The sequence below is a fragment of the Pezoporus occidentalis genome, unplaced genomic scaffold (genome assembly GCF_034315485.1).
Source record: "Pezoporus occidentalis ecotype Australia unplaced genomic scaffold, CSIRO_AGI_Poc_V1 ctg109, whole genome shotgun sequence".
In the NCBI taxonomy this organism is placed as follows: domain Eukaryota; kingdom Metazoa; phylum Chordata; class Aves; order Psittaciformes; family Psittacidae; genus Pezoporus; species Pezoporus occidentalis.
In genome coordinates this window covers 2,208,938-2,232,890 of record NW_026912875.1, presented here as the reverse complement: position 1 = coordinate 2,232,890, position 23,953 = coordinate 2,208,938, and the positions used below count along the sequence as shown (strand labels likewise).

The window sequence follows — 23,953 nt, the reverse complement described above, 5'->3', positions numbered from 1 at the left end:
ACACAAGCCCTGGGTCTCAGCTGCAGATATTGCAGAGATTAATCTTATTAATGGAACTGCTAATTGGTGTTTGACGTCTAATTATAGTAACATTAGGCCGTAACAATCAGTTCTCACCTTTACTGGGGTACATTAGGACTCTTATCATAAAAATAATTTCCTCTGGGACCTACTGTTCTTATTCCTGTCTTCTGGAAGCTGGCTTTCAGTGAAGGTGTGGTACCCCAGCTAGCATGTACTTTTGAAGCTTAGCTAATTAAGTGGCAGAGAAAATGCATGGTCCTAAAATATTCAGTATCAAAGTACATTAATAAGTACAGTACTCTTGACAAAATTATTTGTTTGAAAGATAATGGCAAAAGTATGTCAAAATATGAGCAGTGGTGTCTTTTATAATCTTTAAGGCACGTATAATTTGGTTTCCCAATCCTTGGTATCTTTACCATAGTTTCAGTGGGAGGAAATCTAAGCTCTTATTCTGAATTATTCTATTTAGTTTTTACTCTGTAGGATAAGTCCCATGAGATTCTTCATCTCATTTACAAGACAAGTCTCAGGAGATGAAAAACACATACAACTTGATTATATATTCGTATTGATCATCTTCCACCTACAACAATAAACTCCAAACTTAAATCTAACAATATTACTAATTCATTACAACCAGTACTTTTCTTCATTAACTTTTATTGTTTTCAGTATACACAGTGTGTGCAAATACAGCAATTATGTGTTGAATATGAAAAGGTCCTCTCCTTATGCTGTGGAATGAATCAAAAGGTACTGCATTAAAGCTAATGAAAGACTGCAGAGATCTGGACTCAAATCTAATTCAGAATGTCTGGTTAGCACTAGATAGCTGAGCAAGGTAAACTCAGTATGTATATTACAAGGGGGTTTTGTTTTGCTTTTCAAAAAAGGAAGTAATGTTCAGTATCACAGAAAGCATGGTAGGGATAGCTTACCTTGGAGAAATCATAAGACTGCCTGCTGTCTCCTGGAGCTTCCTCCTCCCACTGCTTGTGAAGTGACTACTGGACTGCCACAATGTGCAGCATAGCATACAAAATGCTGCAGCAATGACAAAATTCTGCAGTGGGTCAGGAGCAGCTGTGGGAGCAACAAAGTCCTATCTTCACCCTAGTGGGAGCTTTTCAAAGACAGGCCTGATGACCTGTAGGTAACAAGACCTAGCACAGTCTCCCTGGCATCTCCACACATCAGAGCACTTTGCCAGAGCGGTTCTTTGTGGTTTGCTGTAAAATCTTTCCCTTGTAATACACTTCTGCTTAAGAACTTTCATGTTTTGTTTGCAAAAAATAAAATAGTATTTGTGAAGAGAAATTTCCAGCCATCACCTAAGCACAAACCAGTGCTATGATGAAAGCACAGAACAGCTCTGGGGACTGCTTATTCATCAGAATCATGATGTCAGTATGACCAATAGCTTCACAGCAAGTTCTTAAATACATGTATCTATATAATTTATTTGTCCTACAAACCCCAAAATATCTCCCATGCTTTCCCATCTGCTGAAGTACCAGCTGTCCTGTTCCCAAGCACAACCTAATAACTTCTTCCTTGACAAATTGTGCTGTACAGTTATTCAGTTTCAATACAAATTTCTAATATACTCAAAAAATTGTAGCAATATGAAGCATGACAAGGCTTACCATATGTGTTAGTTTTATTAATATGATTCAGTCAGTACTTTGATATAACGTAACTGAAGATACTACAAAATTTTTCATCTGCTGGGATGGAGTTGAGGTGGTCTTCATTATACTCCACAAGTATATGTATATAGAATTATGTAATTGTGGCGCATCTGAATATATATAGGGAGCATGTTGTTTCTGTGGTAGTAACAGATTGTCTGGGGATTGAGTATAAATAAGAGTGGGCCTGACTGCTAATGAGCATTGCCCTCCTAGCTCAGAAGGTATCGTTTTTTGTTTAGAGTTCAGGAGACTGCATAAGGGCCATGCAGCATCCATTCTCTTCCACTTGAAATAACAGGATGTTCTGGACCCTGATCACATTATATATTAAGTAAATGAATTAATTCAGTTGTTTCATTAGTATCTGGCTTCTAATTTTCAGTAGATTATCCTGTGGAATTTGTCAGCTCTGAGATGCTTGTAAAGCAAAAAACTAATAATTAACCACCCCCCTCCCCCCAGCCTGTTATTGTGGGTGGTGTAGACAGGACACTGTGTTGCTGGACAAAGAATCCTCAATATTTGTAATATATTCCAATATAAAAGTGGGCCTGTGAGTGCATACAGGTTGATAGAGAAAAGACAAGGAAAGAGAGAGAATCTACCACCTACTGTAGTATTATAGCCAGGATTGTTAAAGGTGGTGATAATTTTTCTTTGATATGAAAAACATGAAAAGGCAAGAGAAGATTGCCTAAAACTTCCATGTGACATGGTGGTTGTTGTGTTGGTTTGTTTTCTTTTTGGAGGCGGGAAGAAAGGGTTCTAAGTTGAACTCTGAAGAAGAATGTAAAATCAAAAATTCCTTATTTCAGAAGCTGAATTTTCTTCAGGGAGTGACAGCTGAACTGAGAGAAACAAATTTTGGGGCTGACTCCTTTTGAAGTAGACATTGACTTGTGAAATAAGAGTGCATGCTGATGTCTTCGTATGGTAGATCTTCATCTCCACAAGGAAAGTGGTTTGGGTATTTTTGATGCAGCAGTGGAAGGAACAGTAGCAAAAATTAACCTAATGAAAATGACTCATAGAAATGAATCATCTTCACAGAAACATTTTCAATAGGCATGAGATGGTATTTCAGTAGATTGGAATGGAGAATGTTAGTCCTTGTTTGTTACACCTTGGCTATTAGATTAAGACGAAAGTTAAATTGCTACTTAAATTAATAAGAGATTTTAGGTATAGACGGATTGCAACACTAGCATGTCCAGATTTGGAGATAATGGTTGCATTCTGAATTTAAGTTACTAGAAACATGTATGATGAAAGTAGTAAGTGATTTGAGAAGGGGAATGAGGAGTTGGAGAATTAAGGATAAAGATTTCAAGAATATGAATACAACATGGTATTCTAAACATGCTGTATTTGAGAAGGTGCTTGGGCCGTCGAAAGAAGTCAGAAAGGTGATGTGTTTTTCTAGGGTTTGCAGCAATTGAAAACTTCTGATCAGCACTGACAGCATGATTATGAAGCACGTTCAGTGCATGTGAGATTTTAGGAGCTTGATTGCCCAGCTTTTGAAGTCCGTTAAAAGTATTTGCAGTTGCGGTTTTTAATTTTTCCAAGGACTTGGCCAAATTTGTATGTACTTTTTGTGGAAAGAGAAGATGCAGCCAAGTAAATTTTGCATCTAATATTTCCAGAAAGGGATGAAACTTTTCACATACTGTGCAGTATTTCTGATTTCTTTCACATAATTATGTTTCACCAAACAGTGTTTTGTGGAAAGCTTATGTGAGTCTCTTAGAGCTGAAATTCCATTCTGGCTTCTGATGCTCACATAATAAAACCAGTACAAAAAGTTCAGCTAGACTCATGTGCTGTTCCAGTCAGCAAATTGAATTTTAGCAAAACTACAGTAGTGACTGCAATCAATAAAGGATCCTACTTTATGGACTCAGGTAAGAATTCTGCAGAAATTAAGCTTGTTCTTGAAGATGGCATATTAGCATATAGCAGTCTTTCCACCATCACTCACTAGAGGTTAATGTTGCTTGAATTGGTTGATGGTGTTTTATACCTTATTAAAGTGTGTAGATTGAATCATTCTGGGATGAAAGGACAAAAAAATGAAAGCATGAGATCTGCAGATACCATATAGAACTGCTGTAAATAAGGTAAAAATAGATGGAAATTACGCCAATGTTACAATAGCAGGTTATTTTTGTCATCAAAAGATGTTTTCTCAATATTCCATAATACTCTATTTGCATAGGATATATACTAAGAATAATGATAAAACTTTGCAGACATCAACAGCACCAAGTGCTTGTTACTATGCTGATATGGTCCCAGAAGCAGCAGTCATTGCCTTGATCCAAAAGGTTTATTATCCTTTCCCTGCTGGCAGTTCTGTCAACACACCTGGTGTAAGGGGCAAGGTCTCCGAGAAGTCTGCTGTCTCCCTTTAGCTATTAGCCTCCTTCCTTGTATGTAGCAGGCCTTACCCATCTGCTGCATACTTCTGCTTTGTGAAAAACAAAAACGTCCCTATAATAAAACATTTTAATTTATGGTATTGATGTCCCTATCTAGTTCTGAACATTGAAAGTTCAGAAGGGAAGAAGAGAGCAGGTGTGATAACCATACTTTTAATCGCTAACATAAATGCTGTTACAGCTGTTCAGAAGGACAGGTTTCCTTGACAGTATGAAGTACCTGTGGTTGTGCAAGCAATGTATGGTTTGATTTTTATTTTTTTTTCCCTCTGTGAGTTCAATATTTATTGGTATTTCAGAATATATAGCATGATTTATATAAGCGCGATAAAATATATACATATTTATATATATAAAATAAACCCCAGCCCTATCTGGTACACCGTGTTCTGGTGATTCACACTGTATTTTTTCATGCCTTTTCTTGTGCAGTTAGACATATGAACAATCTAGTCTCTTAACAGGACTGCTTATTTATCAGGTGTTCATTCTTCACTGCATAAAAAAGGTTACCTTCTTTTCTCTCACATAAAGAGGTTCTGTGTATTTCAAGTGCCATTAGTAGCAGAGCTTTAATGTCATGGTTACTGCACCTTAACTTTCAGCTACATTGAATACAATTATAGACAAACTCTTCAGAGATATTTCAGAGAAACACTGGGAGTGATAATTCATGCTGGCGGTCTGTGCGTAGTTGCACTACACAGGAATGGGAATTTCTGTTATGTTGGTTCAAACCACCTCTCATAGTCGTTGCAGATAATACGATAGCCATGCTTCAAATTCTTGGAGGGCTGAGGAACAACTAATACAAGAGAAAGAATTGTCATAAAATTAATTGTTAGCAGCTTGTTTCTTCCACTTACCTGTATGTGAGACCTTTTATTTCCCTTTGCAGTTGGTTTTAGTGCAAGTATTTAAATATTTTGGTTAAATAAAACACAGAATAGTCAAAATTATTTTTCAACCATGATGTCAAATTTGTTACAGAATAGATTTATGAGATGTAATTGGAGGATACTTAGTTTTAAGGGCCTATAGAACAAATCTAGATAACCCTGGAAGGATGGGTATCCTGGGTTGTGCCTAGAGTCTTTCCATAAGCACTCTGGCTGACACATGCTGCTGTCATAAGAGAAAGAATCTTGGTAATTCCATAACAGAATAAGTGATTTTCTCCATCATCATGCTTTGGTGACAGCACTGTCATCCAATCCACAAATTAATCCATTAGTACATTCCTCATCTTCTGATTTTTTTTTTTTTAATTATTTATTTTTATCAACAAGCCTTACTCAGCTCTGAGTTATGTTCTTTCCTTGCATCATCCTACCATCCCATTTTTTCTAAGGCAACTGTTGCCAAAGCTTTTGTTCGCCTCTTATCCTGCCTTTTTTAGACTCCTATTAAAATACCTGCAACTTGCTCACTTCAGTAAATGAAAAAAGAGCATAAAGCTAGCTCCATTTTAAACTCTTCTTTTGTCTTGCTTTTCTGCCATCCCATTGGGTTCAAATGTCTTATTTTTTTACCTTCAGCTGTAAAAACCCACAGTACTGCAGTTTAAGGAATCAGTGATGATTCTGTTGTTTCTAGGCCACTGGTAGTTGTGCAGAGGTGGGCTTGCTTGTGATTGGCTTTCTTGGAATTGGCCACTGGTTTTCCATTTTTGAATTAACATTACAGAATTCAAACTTACTGTGGATTGTCTGGAAACTTAGTGTGAAAATAACTGTAAGACTGCTGAATAATGTTTGCTGTGTTCTGCTTGGGCCTTTAAATTAGCCTGATGCCCTTTGGATTTTATAATTAATCAGGGGCTTGTGTACATTTCACATTGCATAAGTTTCATATTTGTTTAACATTTGCTGGTGTCTGCTGGTGAAAATGCCACCTTGTTGGGGCAGGTAGTTTTGTCAATAATAAAATGAACTGTATAACTGACAGGTAGTAGAATCAATTTGATGAAAATTGTTGTCGTTGATAGAAAACTGTTTACTGTACTTAGTTATCAGAGTACCTGTTCAGTTATCATAGACTTGCATTGCCTGGAATTAATGGAATTCTTTTTAGTTTTGTAAGATTCCTTTTATAATTATTTTTTAAGATCCTATTAAGTAAAAAATGCTTTATTATCTTTCAAAAAATTGCAAAATCACGGGTGGGATTTGTTGGCTAGTTTAACTAGGAAATTATCTAGGGGGTTCCCAAACTGGAGATGTGCTGCTAACATTGCTCTGTGTTCTTTAGCCACTAATTATTCACTAACGATTCAGGAAGTCCAGGTTTGGCTCCCTCAAGTATTTGAAAGGATGCTAATCCCTGGGACTGTCTGAATCTTCAGAAAAATCCTCTTCACCCAGGGATATAGGATACCAGGTCAGGAATGCCTGAGCAGGTAATGTTTCCCTCCCAGTAACTTTGTGGAACAGGTCCAGGTGTCCCATGTTTCTCCCCCGTAATCTCTCTCAGACTGACTGATTTTTTTTTTTTTTCACTGTTTTGCCATCTGTCTGAATGAATAATTCAGCATTTTGTGTAACAGCAGAATAGCTCAGCAGGAGTGGCCAGCAGGGAGGTGTAAGGATACCCTGGCCTTGTGAGCCGCGTGGCTGCTTGCTGTGAGACCCAGATTTCAGAGTGATTTTCTGCATGCCTCAAGAGGAACTTAGACTGAAAAGCCAGTTCTCTGCAGCCGTGTTGTCAGGTGGCATGTCCAGTGCCCTCCCTCTCTTACACAGTTTTTTGACTTCCAAATGCCGGCTGTCACTTGAAGTCTAGGGGACATGTTTTTAAGCAATAAACATATCCTTGCTTGTTCTGGCAAATTTTCACGTTTGCCTCATTACATCTTTTCACCCACATACATTCTATAAACAAAAAAAAGCATGAAAATAAATGTCTCCAACAGTCATTTTCTAGCTAGAAGTCAGCATATGCAGCTGGGTAGAAAGGTGCTTTAAATCATCTTATATGTCCTTCCTCAGAGATGGCACTCTAGTTGTGAGACAACTGTTTTTTCAACCTGCTCCAAAGGATGAGTTGCCTTTTGAACAGTTAAATATTTCTGTGCTGTTAAAGTAGCAAATTGAAATGCAGGTGAGAAACTGCAAAGCTAAGGTTGAAAGTTCAGTTTCAACTTTTAATTTTATGGCTTCTGTCGTTTTGTGTCACAACCTAGCTGTTGTTTTCACTTAGTATTATTAAGTAAGTAACACAGAATTTGCTTATTAAAAATAGGCTATCTTTCTTTATGGCAATGACAGTGAATTTCATTCTTTTTCATATCCTGTGTTAGATAATAGTTGAGAGAATAATAGGTTCCAGGGACCTTTGATCCACCATTATTGTAAACTAAAAATACAACTTAATTTTTTTTTTCCCTCTGACCATAATGATTTTAACCTTGTGTACTAATTCGAATGGGCTTGTGGGGGCAGAGTCTTAAATGAGACACAAATGAAGGAAAAATTGCTAATGCTGCCACTGTATATCTAATGAGCACTGTGTAATAAACCATAACCTCTTCAACATTTCTGTGGAAAATGGTGTGATTATTTTGGATGGTTGGCCCTTTGTGTATGGCTCATTACCATCTGGCATAATGTGTATGATATAGCCTGTAATTGTCAACTCTTATTTGACATGCTGCTGTTAATAAATGTGACTTGCATGGCTAGAACCCCCTAATGGTTATGTAGAAAACTGTAATTAAGGAAAATATGTATGCTTAGGTAAAATACACACCCTTATATACATAAAATAATTCTGTAGATAGTCTCTGTTTGAATTTATCTCCTGCTCTTTCTGGGAACACTTGTATGTATTCCCAGGTTAGTACAGCGCCAAATGCATTGCATTACCAATGTGAATACCTAAATGTGTGAAGACAGATATGAATCCTCAATGTAGGTTGTTTCCTCTTGCAGAACTTGCTTAAAATGGATTTTGAAATGTTTATTCTCTGTGCTGTAAGATAGAATTAATATATCTGTAGTAATAGAACAGGTTCTCAGCCTGGATTTCGATGCTCTTTCACTGGGAAGTAAGTGTAATGGGCAAAGTGGTGCTGATTTTGATATTTTCCTGAATAAGGTGACTGAAATAAACGCATTTGGAAATCCCAGTGCTTGAAAGCATCTAGATATCCTTAAAGGAAAATGGGCTTCTGGCCAGTAGTAAGTTTTCAGATACAGGGACTAACATTATCTGCTGCCAAATCTAAGTTGTCTTTTGTTTATTTTCTGAAAAGTTTCCCTCCCTTGGCTTTATGGCTTATGAATACATGAATAACTAAGAGACATCATCATTTTGATAGTCACATGGGCTTGCAATACAAAACAGGCAATAGGATTTCCCCAACTTTAATCAGCTTTAATACTTCTCCTTAAATGGGATTTCCTCAGGTATTACCTTCAATTATGCCTTTGTCAAAGTCCATTGTTGCTCTTAATAATAGATTGTGGAAAGTGCCTTCACTTTATTCTTCTCTAGATTTGCTTACATTCAAGCTGCTGGATTTTATTTTACCTTTGCTTGATAATCTGGGTGTTTTCTTCTCTTGCATTTGTTGTCTGTAGGCAGATACAAGTCAATCTTACAGATTCGGTGTCAGCCTTCTACTTATTAAATAGTAGTTCCTCCGTTTGTCTATTTTCTTTACTCTGATTACTAGTATGACTCTTCTCAACTTTTTCCTGCTTTCCCAAATTCTTTTGGAATGAAGTTTCCCAGTGATGGTTTTTACTGGCATCAGAAAGCTGGGGTTGACAGAAACACTACTTTTGCTAGTATTCTTTCCTTAAATGATCAATGGATCCTAGCTTTTTTGACCACAGTGGTAACCTGTATCTTAGCTGATTATCTGGGATGATCTGTTGTTTCACCATCCTTTCACATTTTTCCAAACCTTGAGTGTTTTTCCTGAGAGTCCCTAGTCCTGTATGTGTATATGGTCTGCTTTCTGTAGTTCTAGCTGGGATCTTTTGACTGATACTTTTTCTGCAATTCATATTTTCACTTGAACAAAGCATATTGAACCAGCTCAGTTGACTGTGTGCCGAGGATGGTTCATTCTCTTTGCAGTTTACCATCTATGTCATTCCTTCTGTGCAAGTTCCTAAGCGTGAGGTTTTTGGGCCTACTAACCAAAAAATTTTAACTACTGCTGCTGTTATAAATGTTATTATTCACTACTGGCCTGGAAGATATTTATATCTGCTGTGTAAATATATTGATTAAAAATATAACAGGCTTTCTAATATCCCTTGCCTTTATGTTGTTCTGTTTCTGCCCAATCTTACTTAACGGACCAATGCAGTTCTTAAAATTCTTCATGGCATTGCGGGTCTTTTAGTATATCCTTTTTATAATTGCTTTTGCACAGCTCCCTGTCAATCTCTGCATTTTTCTCATTCATTCTTTCATCAGTTTTCTTCCTTGCCTTGTTTCTCTGATTTGCATTTGTTGCTATCAGGTTTCCAGTTTGTTTGAGCTAGAGAGGTAAGGAATTATAGCTGATTTGGCTTGGTCTATGCCACTTTTTTGTTTGTTTTTTTTTTAATTTGGTTTTAATCAGCGTAGTCTTTTTAACTGGGGAATTGTGGCTTTTTGGTCATATATAAAAATATTCTCTAATAGTTTCAAAAAAGTATTCACATTCTTCTATTTAATTTATCTAATCCATTCAGCTTGTTTTATCATTGGAAATGTGTATAATACTATATGCTTCTGAATATTATGTCATTTATAAAGAATGTATGCTGGTTTTGATTAAACTGTTTTCATACAACAAATGTATTAAGATCACATTCACTTATACGTAAATTTTTAGTTCTGTTATGAACTCTTTGCAGCAAATTAAATTTTTAATAGGGATTTCAAGTTGAATGCAGCATTTCTTCAGCTGGGAAATTTCCTTTTAGAAATTCAAGCCGGTGACAGTACGTCAGATTGCCAAAATACATTATTCAGAATATTCAGTATTCTCGTGTACTATCTGCATCATCATTTGCAAAATGAGAGAAGCAGGTTTTTAAAGAAGTAAACATCTTAGCTCTTGCTATGACTTGATGTAGTACTGGATATGGTTTAGATAATCATTAATATAATCTATAGCAGACAATGACTCAAATTTCAACTTTTATTTATTAGAAGTTTAAGTTTTGGTAATTGCCTTATAAAAAGACAATATTGCATTTGACAGTTTTACTTCATTTTGGAAATGTGACTCTTCCCATAGGGGTAACCAGTGATTTTTAAATGGGGATTACAGTATGTGATTTTTATAATGTCAGATTTTAATAAATTTGACAATATGCTTATAAATAAGTAGCTCTAATTTTTGAGTTTGTTTGTTTGTTTGTTTACCATCAGTATTCAACTAATCCAAGAAATTTTTTTCCAGATATCTTATTTCTTTCTTTAGATCTTCAGATGAATAGTCTTGTTTATTTCCTTTGGTTTGATAAGTTAGATTAAGCTAGCCAGCCCTCCTTTAAAAAAGAGAGAGGAAAAAAAAGATCTATAAAATCTAAACTGTAAAGCTACTTTTTTTTTAATAATACTTAATGTAAGTACTGGCACATGTCTAGAGTCTACTTTTCTTCTCTAGCCATGTAGAAAGGGTCTCTAAGAAAAGGAAGAGTAATTGATTTCTCTGTTTTTAGCACCTTCTAGTGCTTATGAAATCTGAGATGACTGAAATAAAATGCAGAGCTATTTACGTTTCTCATATCCTTGCCTATGGGGCTTTTTTTAAAAAAACATACCTAGGCTTCCCTCCATGTCTCACATCTGAGCAATGGAAAACATTCTTTTAATACGTGTCCCCTGTAGAATGTCCCTTGCATTCTTCTCGCTATTGAAGTTGTAACACAACAGGATTTGCCTTTATAGCAAGCGTATTTGGATTCTTACCTTGTCAGCCCAGTTCTCCTGCTCCTCATCTGTTCACACATCCGGATTGTCACTGCTTTTCTGGATCTTACAATGGTTAGATACTTCTTACAGTGCAGGCTTCCTCTTGATGTTCTCTTCTTTATTGGTCCCATGCTCCATGTCTGCCTCAGAGTCCTGGAAGGTGTGAGTCTGACTTACTGATTCTGGTGCTATTTTTCTGCTGGCTTTTCTGATTAACACTTTTTCTTTTAAACTGAACTTGAGGAAGCGATTCTTACCAGGCCTTTGTCTAGATTCCCTCACCTGCTTCCCAGAGCTGATGCTTTTGCTTCCAGACTAGAAATTTCCTTTTAGTCTGTGTGATTTTAAAGGGGAATCACTGTGATGGTGCTATCCAGCAAAAGCAAAATATGCTGTGCTGTAGGCTGTGATCATTATTACTTTGCTGGCTACTAATGCCAAATACAGGAGTAAGCCAGATAGTCTTCAGACTCAAGTTCGCCAGTTAGGACTTCATTTTGCTGGTAGATGACAGTGCAGATATGAATTGCTTGCAGTTCACTGCAGGCAGCTGGCTCCAAGGCTTTGAGGGCTCCTAGCCGTGCTGTAGTGACACAGTGGTGCTTGTTTGCACATCAGTGGCACTAGTTGGAAACTGATGCAAATAGGTGACTTTCAGTTGCTGTCTGGAGAACAAAGGGAAAATCGGTTGTTCTGTGGTAGACCTAAATTAATTATGATTCAAGTCAAGACTATCAAAACCCTTCTTCATAATTCCTGTGTTAAGAAAAGGGAGAGGAGCTGGACTTCAAGTGCCACTTTCCCTCTTCTGCCAACTACCCACAGTGCTTAGGGAAACTGGCTTGCTGAATCCAAGTGAACATCTGCCCACTAAAAATCAAAACATTTTCAAGTCCTATAATGGGCTGAGGGAAGAGCTTACTAAGGCACATTAGGGGGAGAAGAAAGTAAGCAATATTCAGTGGTAGGGGTGATACAGACAAAAATATAATATCTTTTCAAGAATAAAGAAGGAAAAATACATGAAGGAGTATAGGTAGAAGTTTAATTTCAAAAGCTGTGATGCTAGGAAGGGGGGAAGAAGTTGAAAGAGGTAAGGTATGAAGCTGGTTTAAAAATAAACTGACTGACAGGAATGCAATTAAACAGCATACTCAGTAAAGTTCATAGAACTGTTGTCTTTCAACTTCCTTTATCCCTCAAGTGGAAGATGACCCTATGGTAGCTTAGTGACCAAGATAGGAGGAACCACAGGAGTCTTAGTCTCTGACCTCATTAAAGGATAACAGTGGGTAGATATTTTCTGCTGGATACAAATCATGCAATGAATATTTGGTATAAGCCTGCTGCTTTATCGTGAACGTTTTTCCTGTTTGTGAAACCACAGCACCAGCCATACATGTTCACTGGTTTAAACACATTCCCTCCCCACCCTGCTTTTCTTTCTGTTCATTGGCCACAAAAAAAAAAAAAAGGTAAAATCACTTACCTGCCCAAATACATTGTCAGTGCTTAAGATTATTACTTTAATTCTTTAGTCAGTGCCTTTTCATATGTAATTTTCCTCAAGAACTATTTTATTTCTCAGACTTGCAGATACATATGTTATTATAGTTGTCACTGAAACAGAGTGGATGTTGGTATGTATTTTTATTTTTAATCCCAAGTATAAAGGTTTTCATCCAAATTTATCTTTTGTATATTGACAGTCACAGACAAAACAGTCAGATGCTGGGTGTATACTGTTAGTCGCTTTAATTCAAAAGTTAAGTGATGAGAGTTCTTAAAAATTTTTTGATTTATCAGTTCCATTGTCTTTGTATGCTGCAGTTGCTTCCATTGCTGAGAATTTTAGAATATGGATTTTAGTGGCTAATTTAAGTCTTTGATCCATTTCTGTGAAATAATATGCCTACTATTAATGTTTTAAATTATTTAATGATTCTTTGCATAAGCTATCATCTTTTGAGAGCGGCAGTGTAGTTCTCACTGTTAGTTGATTATGGCAGTTAAACTGGCTCAAGTTTTCTTGCTGCTGAGAGCTTGAGTTTCCATTGCAAATAATGCAGAGGAGTATTTAAGCTGAAGTACTCTTTTGTTCACAGCAATACAATCTTGCTATGTAATGTTTCTGTTTTATCATATGTTTTGCAAAATGCTATTATTTCTTTTTAGAGTAGGACTTGAAATTGGGGACTGAAGTCATGCCTAAGAGCTCTTAAAGAGATCACACTGGCTAATGTTTCATAGCTCCAAATCTTTAAAGGTAGCACAAACAATAAAGAGAGTATGCAGGATGCCAGGAAGGAAGTCTGCAAAATTAATTTTTAAAAGTTGCATAGGAAATCTACCATCAAAACCTATTTTGTTTTCTTAGAATTTTGTGTCAGTATTTTGCCATACAGTCTTGTGTAGGCTTCAAAATTTATGTTGGATTCTGCACGAGATGTTCATCTCCATAATAAGACCATTAATGGTACTGTGTGGTGAGGCAGACTCCAAGGCATATGAATAGGAAATTTTAATCCAAAATAAAATTGTGAAATGAAAAAATGATTTATTTTTTTTTTTTACATAGAAGCATATTTACAGCATTTCTTCATTACTTCTTTATTTTTTCTCTATAGATGCAGTGCCTGTGTGAGTGTAGGGTTTCTACAGCAGTTGTATTTCTTACTTTGGCATCACAGCAGCAGGATGTTGCAGCTACTGTGGTAGTTAATAAGGACAGATATAAAAGATTTTTTGAAGTCTGCTCAGCAAAGTTCACCAAAACATATTTAAATCTCAGTGATCTGTGTGCCTTCACTGGGGGAGAGGGACAAGGGGAAGAAAGAAACTGCACTTGGTTTAGGATCTAATTGTCTATATAACCTAATTTTGCGTTTTTCTAGTATTTTCCTGCAAGCTGGTGTTTCACAGTCAGAGAGTCAATATAGCCCCAATGGACCTTGCTGAGTAGTTTTTTTGATTACTGGTAAGGTTAGTAGGTCCTTTGTACTTTCTAGAATGACAGTTACAGCTTGAGGTGCTTACAATCTAAGAGATACTTTGTATCAAGCATTTTACAGAGCTCTAGGTTAGGTATCCTGGTACTAGAAGTGCGGGAACGCAGAGTCAAGAGCAGAAGAAGAGGCCGCTTAGATGCTGTTCTCTTTTGCGCACTACAAGCAGGAAGGGTCTGTGAAGTCAGATTTTCATTAAATAGATGTCCTGGGTTCAGCTGTAATTGTTATGTTTCTCCTTCTTAGTAGCTGGTGTGGTGCTGCGTTTTCTGGGAACACTGATGCTTTTAGTGTTGCTAAGTAGAGCTCACTCCAATAAAGGACTTTTCAGTCTCATGCTCTGCCAGTGAGGAGGAGAATAAGAAACTGGAAGGAAGCAGAGATGGGATGCCTGACCCAGACTAGCCAAAGGGGTATTCCATACCACAGCACGTCATGGCCAGTATATAAACTGGGGGGAGTCACCCAGAAGGAGATCGCTGCTTGGGTTGGGCTGGGTATCGGTCGGTAGGTGGTGAGCAGTTATATTGGGCACCATTTGTGATTATTGTTTTCTTTTTCTTTTCCCCTTTTAGTTCTGTATTCTCTCCCCTTGTTATTTCCCTTATCATTATTAGTATTGGTGGCAGCAGTAGCGTTTTTATGTTATACCTTAGCTACTGGACTGTTCTTATCTCAACCCGTGGGAGTTACATTCTTTCAAGTCTCCTCCCCATCCCTCCAGGAGCAGGGAAGGGGAAGAAGGGAGAGAGAGAGAGCAAGTGGCTGGGTGGTTCTCAGTTACCAACTGGGCTTAAACCACAACAGAGTAGGGTGAAGAAAGAGAGAGAGCCAAGAACAAGTCTGAGGATTTTACAAAAAACTGGGAGAGGTGGGGGGAAAAGTATTGGTAGATAGTAATTGACTTGAAAGAGTGACGAGCCAGTATGTCCTGCTTACAGAAACAGAGGTTGTGGAGTCTCCATCCTTGGAGATACTGAAAAGCTGCCTGGATGTGGTCCTGGGTGACGGTGTCTTGGTGGCCCTGCTTGAGTGGCAGGGTTGGACTAGATTGCCCCCAGTGGTCCCTTCCAACCTCAGCCTTTCTGATACCTTAGTTGAGGAGGGAAGAGTGGGCTGTATTTCACAATTAACTCTGGTTAAGTAAGCACCTAACAGTAGAACTTGTACCTGTTTTTCTCTGTCAGAACTTCTTAGTAAGGTCCCCCACGTACTGCCTGAGTCTCTGTACCATCCTTTTTGGAATAACCATTCCTGCACATGGGTTGACTTTTGGAAGGGGAGAAAGAAGAGGACATTAGGGCACATGTGGAGCACAAAATGGTATCATCTCTTGAAACGTGTTGTCTGTAAGTAGAGTCTCTGGGGTATTTGGTGATGGCTTGCAGGGAGTGCTTGCTTCAGAGGTGAAGGCTGTGGAAATATATTAGCATTTGGTGAAAAAGCTTTCCCAGTTCTTAGCCTGCTTCCATTCAGGAACTTCAGGTGTTTTAAAGATATTGACTGTTTTCTCAGTACTGCCTTGCTATGTAGCTAATTCTTGTGGTAACCACTTCTTTGTTGTCTGAACACGGGCTGTGGAGCAGGAACAGGATGGAATCAGTAGGAGTCCATAATCCCATTGCCCTGTTGTTTCTGCTTTTATACACTGTCATATCTTCTTGTTCTAAGTTCAGCACTGCATAAACATTTTTTTTTATTTTGAGATTAGCTGCTTTCAAATACAGAATTACTAAATCAGTGACTTGTACTTCAGGTTAAGAAAGCTGTATACGGTATTGCTTTAACCATTCAATAGCATCTTGATAACAGCAGGTTTTCTTTGTGGGATGCTGGCCTTTACAAAGTCATGTCAAGAACCCTCCTGTATCTGTAGCAGTGCTGTGGACTTCTTATTATGCCTGGGTATTATGGAGGTTCTCACAAAAAGAAATATTAAAAAATCTATTGCCTAGGATTTCTGCAGTAGCTTTGGTTCTTATATTTTTAGTTTGCTAAAGAGAGAGGGTGGAGCAGCAGTGTATAAGATCAGAATTAGAGGCAGATTATCTCCCTAATATGGTTCTTGTTAGCACAGATAATATGAATACTGTTTGGAGAACAAATGGATTGTGGAAAAAGAAATTAAAACGTCCAGATCCTGAACATTTGGAAAGCATGACACTGATGTATTTGTGTAACCTTTTCATGAAGAGTGATGCTGAAGTCAAAGAGGGGATTTTGATTTCCTTCATTAAAAGCCTATTAAATGAAGAAATAGGACAGTCATTGTTTTGCTTCAGTAGTTGGGGGTCGTGGAGGCGGGCCTGATCTCCTCAGGATATTAATGCCTGCTTTCAGCTGGGGGAAATGAGCCTTCGCTTGAGTTAGCTGCAGCTTTATGTGCTCGTCACTAGGGATCCCCATATGTCCTGGGATCTGCGGCAGTCGGAAATGGCAGAGCTCGGCAGCAGAGAGCAGAGGGCTCTCATTGCTATTCATAACAGGTAGCTCGGCTCAATCTGCCCAGAGCCAAGTCTGTTTAATGTTGATCAGCTGTCCATCTGATAACCTGAATTGATATGGACATTTCCTGCAAGGGCTGCCCGGGCAATGACAGCAGGAGCATCGGGATGTCTTGTTAGTCTTTTTCTCCGAGCTTGAAATTTTATTAACCCTTTGTTAGAGCTGAGCCAAATGCGATTACAATACTGCGGCTGTAGGTTTTGGGAGTTTCTTCCTAGCCTCTTTGAAAAAACAGCGTCCACCTTCAGTTCCACTGTCTACATGGAGAATGGCTGGCTGTATTGTTTTCAGGTTGTTTTTCTCTATATGGAGCAAAAATTGTGAACTATAAAGGCAGTTTTAAAAACAGCGTAAGTTTTTTGTGTGTCTGTGATAAAATGTGTTGGGAACCTCTGTTTATCCTCATGTCCCAGTTCATCTACCTTTTGCATGCCTGCCCAGGCTTTACTAGCTCTTCTCTTGCTAATTGGCACAGATCACTGGCCTGAAACAGTTGCTGCTGGGGTTCTTTGCAGGTCAGAAATATTTGGGGCAGAAGGTTACTTTAATATCATTCAATGTGGTTGCAACACATCTGCACTGTCCTGAGGAAACAGTATTAATTTACTCAGTACTATGCTGGTACTGAGGCAAAATCTAAGCTGAGCATGTGTGAACAGGTGTATGTGTATGTGAAGGTATGGAGCAGTTTGATTACTCCGCTCCTGGTCACTTCTTGAATAAGCACAGGGAGCATAATACACCTTTGTACTAGGGTGCAATTTGATTTGAACTTTAGGGCCTTTTAATCATCTGTCTAGTTGAGAGCATGCATTGAATTTCCTCTCTGCTCATATGTGAAGTCTCCATGACATAAAGGGAACTGCTTGAGTCAGAAAACATGTGAATGTGCTGAAGATTTCCTGGGGGGAAAGTCTGTGTGTGTCAAGGTTTGCAGCGTTAAGAGAATGCTCCAGTTGCTCAGTTTCCCCCTCCACTTGTACCTGCTCAGTTACTATGTTTGTTCATTGCCCTGTTGTAGTTCTGAGCTAAGGTGACATCTCTGGGCTCCTTGGAGTGACAGTCACTAACTGTCAGGGTCTGCAGGGTTGAATTGTGCAAAGAGGGGAGGAGAAGGTTGTGCTAATGACTCTTGTCATGCCTTTTCTGAAAATGAAAATAAGCAGAGGGCAAGGCCCTATGAGATAACCTTTGTGGCCAGCGTCTCACAGGGATTTGAACCTCTAAATTCAGGATGTGGCACAGTGTGTTGGAATAAGAAGTGATTTGCAAACCTATACAAATAAAATTTGTTCTGCGCCCTTTGCTGGACAATCACCTTTGCTTCTCTGCCTCTTCTGACTGAAACAGCAAGTGAAATATCATTAGTATGTTTTTAAAAGGTTCAGCTGTTTCCCCTTTCCCCCCTGTGCCTCCCTCTTCCCCCTCCCGACCCCCCCCGACCCCCCCCAGTATTATTGAACTGCAAGGTATCCCATTATTAATTTAACTCTAATTTGAGCAGTCATTGACTGCAGCATTCTTACTGCGTTCAGATCAGCCTGCTGGTGACTCCTTTGCTGATATGTTCTTTGTTCCTTCCCATCAGTTCTTTCTGCGTGGCAGTTTCTTCATGTCAGTGTCCCTCAAGCTTCTAGAAGACAAAACAAAAAAAACAAAGCACCATAAAGACTGTATTGATTACTTAGCTTTGTTTTGCGAAAGAATTCAAACAAATGACAGCTCCAGATGGAACCTGTGGTACCTGCAGCTTACCTCGAAATACACAGTGATAGTTCTCTGTGCTTAACACCTTCTGGTTGTGGCTCCTGGAAGTGCATAGAACAACTATGTGATAATTCATAAAACATCTGTTTAGCACGTGTGGTTGGTTTTTGTTTGGTTTTTTGTGGGTTTTTGGTTTCCCCTAAGAATATATATTTTATTGATAGTGTACTTTTTCTTTGCTTTCAGTCAAAGAAGTCTGGCTGAGATCACAGAACTGATCCACACTGCCTTTCTGGTGCATCGTGGCATAGTGAATATTGGTGAGCTCAAGTCCTGCGATGGCCCGCTGAAAGATATGCAGTTTGGAAATAAAATGGCTGTTTTGAGTGGAGATTTTCTTCTAGCAAACGCTTGCACAAGCCTTGCACAGTTGCAGAATACCAAGGTAAAAAGAAAAAAATATCTACTGCCAGAGCAAGTAAGAATTAGTGACTCTTCTGAAAGAGAGGCCCTTTAAAAAATCAGCAGTTTGAATACGTCTGCATATATGGAACATCCTTTAAAGATGAGCATACTTATGTTATAGCTTTAGGTGGGTTGACAGGCTGCTGTTGCTATGAACATGTTTACCGCTGCCCTGTAGGATTACTGTGGTGATGTCCTCAGTATACATTCTGGAGCACTGTGGTAATGGATAAGTGGTTTGTTTGGTGAATTTAATGTGTATGTGGTGGCATGCTTACGACTGCACCACCTCTGGCAGACTGCTAGCTGAAGAAGTGTTTGGTTTTTTATTTTGTTTTACCTTATGCTTTGTGGATTGTTTGTCAGTCTTAGGGAATTCTTGGGGGAAAAGGCTTCACTGCTTTGTCTACACAACACTCAGGTGACTTTTTACTCTTAATGAAATTATGTTGTTAGGCATTTGGATGTCCCTGCGTATTGGATTGCCCTATTAATGTGGACGTGCTGTCTTCTAAAGGGCAGCTGCAATCCAGCTGCTTAGCCAAACTCTGAAACTTTACAAGTTTTTCATGACAAACAAATTGTATATATGTATGGTCTTAGAAAATGAGCCTGATGGAGACCTTAAGAGATCATTTTGTACCGGGTTCTTCTTTTCCCCAGATAGGATCAGCTACAACAAATTATTCTTTACATGTTTGTTTGGCTTGATCTTTAAACTTCCTATGGTGGAGGTAGATTCCTGGGCATCCATGTGGCAGTCTAGAGTTAACACCTCATTATGTATATGGCTGAAGAACTGATGTGCCATCCAGTGGAAACAGCAGACTGTTCATTTTTGCAGGGATGCTCTTCATACGTCTGAAGATTGCTGTACATCCTAATGTAAATAAATGTTTGCCATGCATGCAGTTGTCAATAGTCAACGTAATTTTAATCATGAGCTTAAGGAGTCTATGTTTTTAGATTCTCACGCTAAAGCTCATCGTGATGGTGGTTGAGTATTTCTGTACTGCTTTGATCATGAGTGTGACAGTTTCTCTCAAAAGTGGTGTCATTTTGTAACATAGAGCTGAGATTCCGGAGAAGAGACAGAAAATTAGATGTCAGTCTGCTGGAATAGCGAGTTAAGCCTTTATGGTGGTAACTGGTAGTAAGTATTAAGAAAAGTTTTAAATAGTGCAAAAATTTAGTCATACCATCACCAAAATGGGGTGCAATTGATTTTACTAATTATTGCTGATTTGTACCTGTTCATTTAAATTTTGTTTAATACTTAATAAGATTCTTAAGATGGGGCAAAGGATTTAACCCTACATCGATTTTTTTGTTTCAAGATAAGAGGAAACTTATAAAATGTCACACCTATTACTTTGCATTTAGTACATTATTAAGTATTGCAGCAGGAATATAATTCCTGAAGACTTGCCAGGAAACAAGCCTACAGTGAAATGAAGCACAAGTGCAAAGATACACTTTTTTTTTTTCTTCTTTTTTTTAAAAGCAATCATTATACCGCATGTTGGGAAATTCTGCCAAAACATTTTAGCACTTTTTTTCATTTTTCTGACATCTAAATACTTTCATAGCTTCTACATACGATAAGTGGGATGCCATTATGGAAACTGATTGACTTAGTAAATTATTCTTTTTCATACATCTAACCCTACTAGCAAAGTTAGAAAAAATTGAAGTACAAGCTATAGAAATCTCTTGACAGGTGCAATGATTTAAACATACTGTATTTATTCTTTTGTAAATGATGAATTTTCAAATCTGGCATCTGTTTTTCAGCAGTGTGAAATAACTGTGACTTTTTTCCTTCATAATGTTTTGTTTTCTTTGATGTAAAAAGTAAAAATCACAGTACTGCTTCTTTGCTGGCATTTACTTGGTAGCTCAGCAAATTGGCTAATGAAATGAGCAATGTTATATCGTTACATGCATGGTACTGACCATGGTAGGCTGTAACCTCTATAGGCATGCATAGCTGTTGTATAGACTAGAATTTAAAATAAACAGAGTTTTAGCATTAATTGAACTGAGATAATTTTATTGTGTTGTTAAACTCTAGTCTGAGCTTGTGTATGATGCATTTATCTCTGTGCTTCTCTCGGGGCTGACAATTAGATGTGAAATTCTGTAGTCATAATGAAATGCAGAGCTATTTTATAATTGCCAAGGGTAAAATTAGCAAAGTCAATTATTTTCCCTTAGGCTTTTCCCTGTAGATATTAAAAGGCTGCAAGGTAATTGCCTTAGGTAACACTTTGATTTTTAAATAACATTAAATATAGGAGTTGTTGTTGTTAATTCGTAGTAATTTTCCACTTGCTACTGTTGTAGAATCTATCTGTAATGATGTTAACAAGATTTGAGGCTCAGGGCTTGTGTTTTTGGGGGTTTCTTTTAAACTTGTGCTCATACTTCTTGTATGTTACTGAAGTTATGCAAAAGAAGGGTTGGGGTGTTTTCTTTGTTTTGTTTTGGGTTTTTATTTTAATACTTATTTTATTTTAATATCTGAACCTCAAGGACTAGATTTCTTGAATTGTCAGGGAGCCTCCTATAAGCTAAGTTCTGCTGTTGTACTAATATAAAGTCATCTAAAATTTTGTTTTCTGAACATGCAAAATAATTCAGAAAGAATTCAGAAGAAATTCTCATTTTCTACTTTGCGAAATTATGAGGCATTAATTATGATTACGAAGTTGGTATTGACTGTGGTTTAAAATAAAGAACTAAAGGGCAGATGTGTGTGCATGCTGCATTTCTGTAATTATGGCAGAGTTCTACATTTATTCAGATAAAAACTTTAAAATGAACAGTAATTTCTTCAGAAGCCTTTTACAGCTACAAAGCATTAGATTGATCAGATCACATGTACTTACAGTCCTTTTATACATTCATGTTAAGGTTTTGATCACCTTATACAAACTATCCTTGGTCTACTTTGTATTTTGGATGGTGGCTTTTCTTGGCCTGCTGATTGTGGTGATAAATTACGTTCGAAGATAACATGGGTAAAAATCTTATTTCAGAGCTGCGTCCTGCAGTAGATTGTACATTGCTAATCCATGGATTTTAAAACAGAACTGAGTCCCAAGATGAATTGGTTGGGATCTTTTAGTAGATGGTGTGTCAGCAGTGGCTTTAGGAACAGTGGGCCTTTGACAAGGAAAGGCATATTTGGTTTTTGCTACTTAAATAGTAGTAATGCCTGGTAATGTGCTGGTTTATTGGACTGAGGTGTGTTTATGTGGGATGATGGTATTATTTTGAAAGGTTTTCTCATTTTGAGGGTGCAGTGTTTTGATACTAGGATTGTAATAAGGTATTTGTAATAGTCATCACAAACATGTAGATGTGGGAGAGATGGAAAAGCATGTTTGCCTAATAAAATAGGGTACCTCCCAACTATCTTGTGGCTACATGCAGTTTTAAGTAAATATGTGAATAAATCATTAAAAAGTGTAAGATGATATGTTTAACTCTTGGTTCTTTGTTGCCATCAGAAGGTACTATGTCTTTAACATTTGTTATCTAGCTTTGTCTAGCCAAGGCTATTGGTATGAAACTGCTAACAGCAACTTTTGTTGTTTGAAAGTCCTTTGACTCTGGTCTGGTGCCGTTCAGATGCAAACACAGCAAATGTAATAAGCATTAATTCTGTCATCTGTCAGATAAATGATATGGACATTATAACACAAGTGATGTGTGAATATTGACTGATATTATCAAGTAAAGTGCTTTCTCGGTGTATATCACAGAGAAGTTGGAAGAAGCCTTTTGCTTCCTAGAGTATTAGAATCATCAGTTGTCTTACGCAACTATGGAGAGGGTGCATAAAGATACAATTATGACCAGTTTTGATCCTCCTGTACTTGGAAGACAGTGATACATAAAACTTCAGAAGGATGAAATTATGCATTTTAGTGCAATGCCTACTGTAATGTGCTGATGACTAAAGAAAACAATAAAATAGTATGTAAATGTATTGCTTGCAACTCCATAAACTGGTAGGAAGGCATCCTTTTGTATTAAAAAATAAATAAATAGCCCACAAACCAACCAAAACATCATCAGAAAACAGCAGAGCCAAACAAAAAAATAACCCCAACCCACCCGCAAAACAAAAGATAAAAGAAAAAAAAGCAAGCCTACCCCTGAAATACAGGCAGTGGTAGTTCTCCGTACTTCTTACTGAAATCTTAAGCGTGACTGTTTTCTCACTATAATTCATTGAGCTATTGTTGGAATGATTAAATTATTCACAGAAGTGCTTCAAAATCTACAGCCTGAAAGCTTGGAATTGAATTTAAGAATCTTGTCTATCAGTGCAGAGCTTTGCCAGAAGACTGTATTATAGAGCATTGTTTTATTAAGCATTATTTGTTTATAAATAAAGTGTACCACAGATGTAGTACTTAACATAAGGAATTGCATCCACTATATAAGTTTATGTGTACTTAAAGGCATAAATGTGTTGTTTATGTGTATGTGAACACAAGGCCTATTTGGTAAACAAGTTAGTCATATAAATCTTCTTATGTCTTCCTTTTGCAACAATCTGAATGTACCTTGCGCTTCATAAAAGATTTGCTTGATCTTCAACTATGGTTTCTACTTCTGGTTGATCTTAGTCCTATTGAAAAGCTGTTTTGAACTTGAGTGACTTGGCTCCTTGCTGACCAGTAAAGAATATGGAGAGCATCCCCTTTTTGGAATTATGCCCATTGCTTTTTTTGATGTAAATTGACATTTTTGAGAATTGACAAAGTTAGAATCTCCAATTTTAATTTTTAAATGTAATTTAGAAAAGGTAGTACTTGTATCAGGCTTTCTCTTGCCTTGAGTGATGCTAGGAGAAGAACATAATCTCTTAAAAAATATATTTTCAGTATTAAAACAGTGAGAAATCACGGGTTGGCTAAAGAAGTTATTCCCAGGATATGGCAATTTTGTGGTCCTTTCTTCAAAACTGAAAACTTACTGTAAAGGACATGAAGAATGCTATCCCATCAAGAATCCTGTAAGAAATACCCTTCTTAAAAGAAATGCCTCCTTGCCAGTGTAAAGACAGCCATTGACTTGTAATAGGTCCAAATTACTGTCCCCTAGAACAGTGCTTTACATTTTGTTTGAGGTGAGTAGAAAGTGCTTCTAAGTGTGAGATATTTTGAGAGCA

At 37.5% G+C, this 23,953-nt stretch overlaps 1 protein-coding gene across 3 annotated transcripts in view; it reads left to right on the top strand.

The window, feature by feature from the left end:
* PDSS2 (decaprenyl diphosphate synthase subunit 2) overlaps positions 1-23,953 on the top strand; it is a 121,191-nt gene that overhangs the window by 56,008 nt on the left and 41,230 nt on the right. For all 3 annotated transcript variants that reach the window (XM_062624859.1, XM_062624868.1, XM_062624851.1), the window contains one exon: positions 18,547-18,745. In XM_062624859.1, the coding sequence (XP_062480843.1) occupies positions 18,547-18,745 (199 nt within the window). The remainder of the gene's footprint in view (positions 1-18,546; positions 18,746-23,953) is intronic.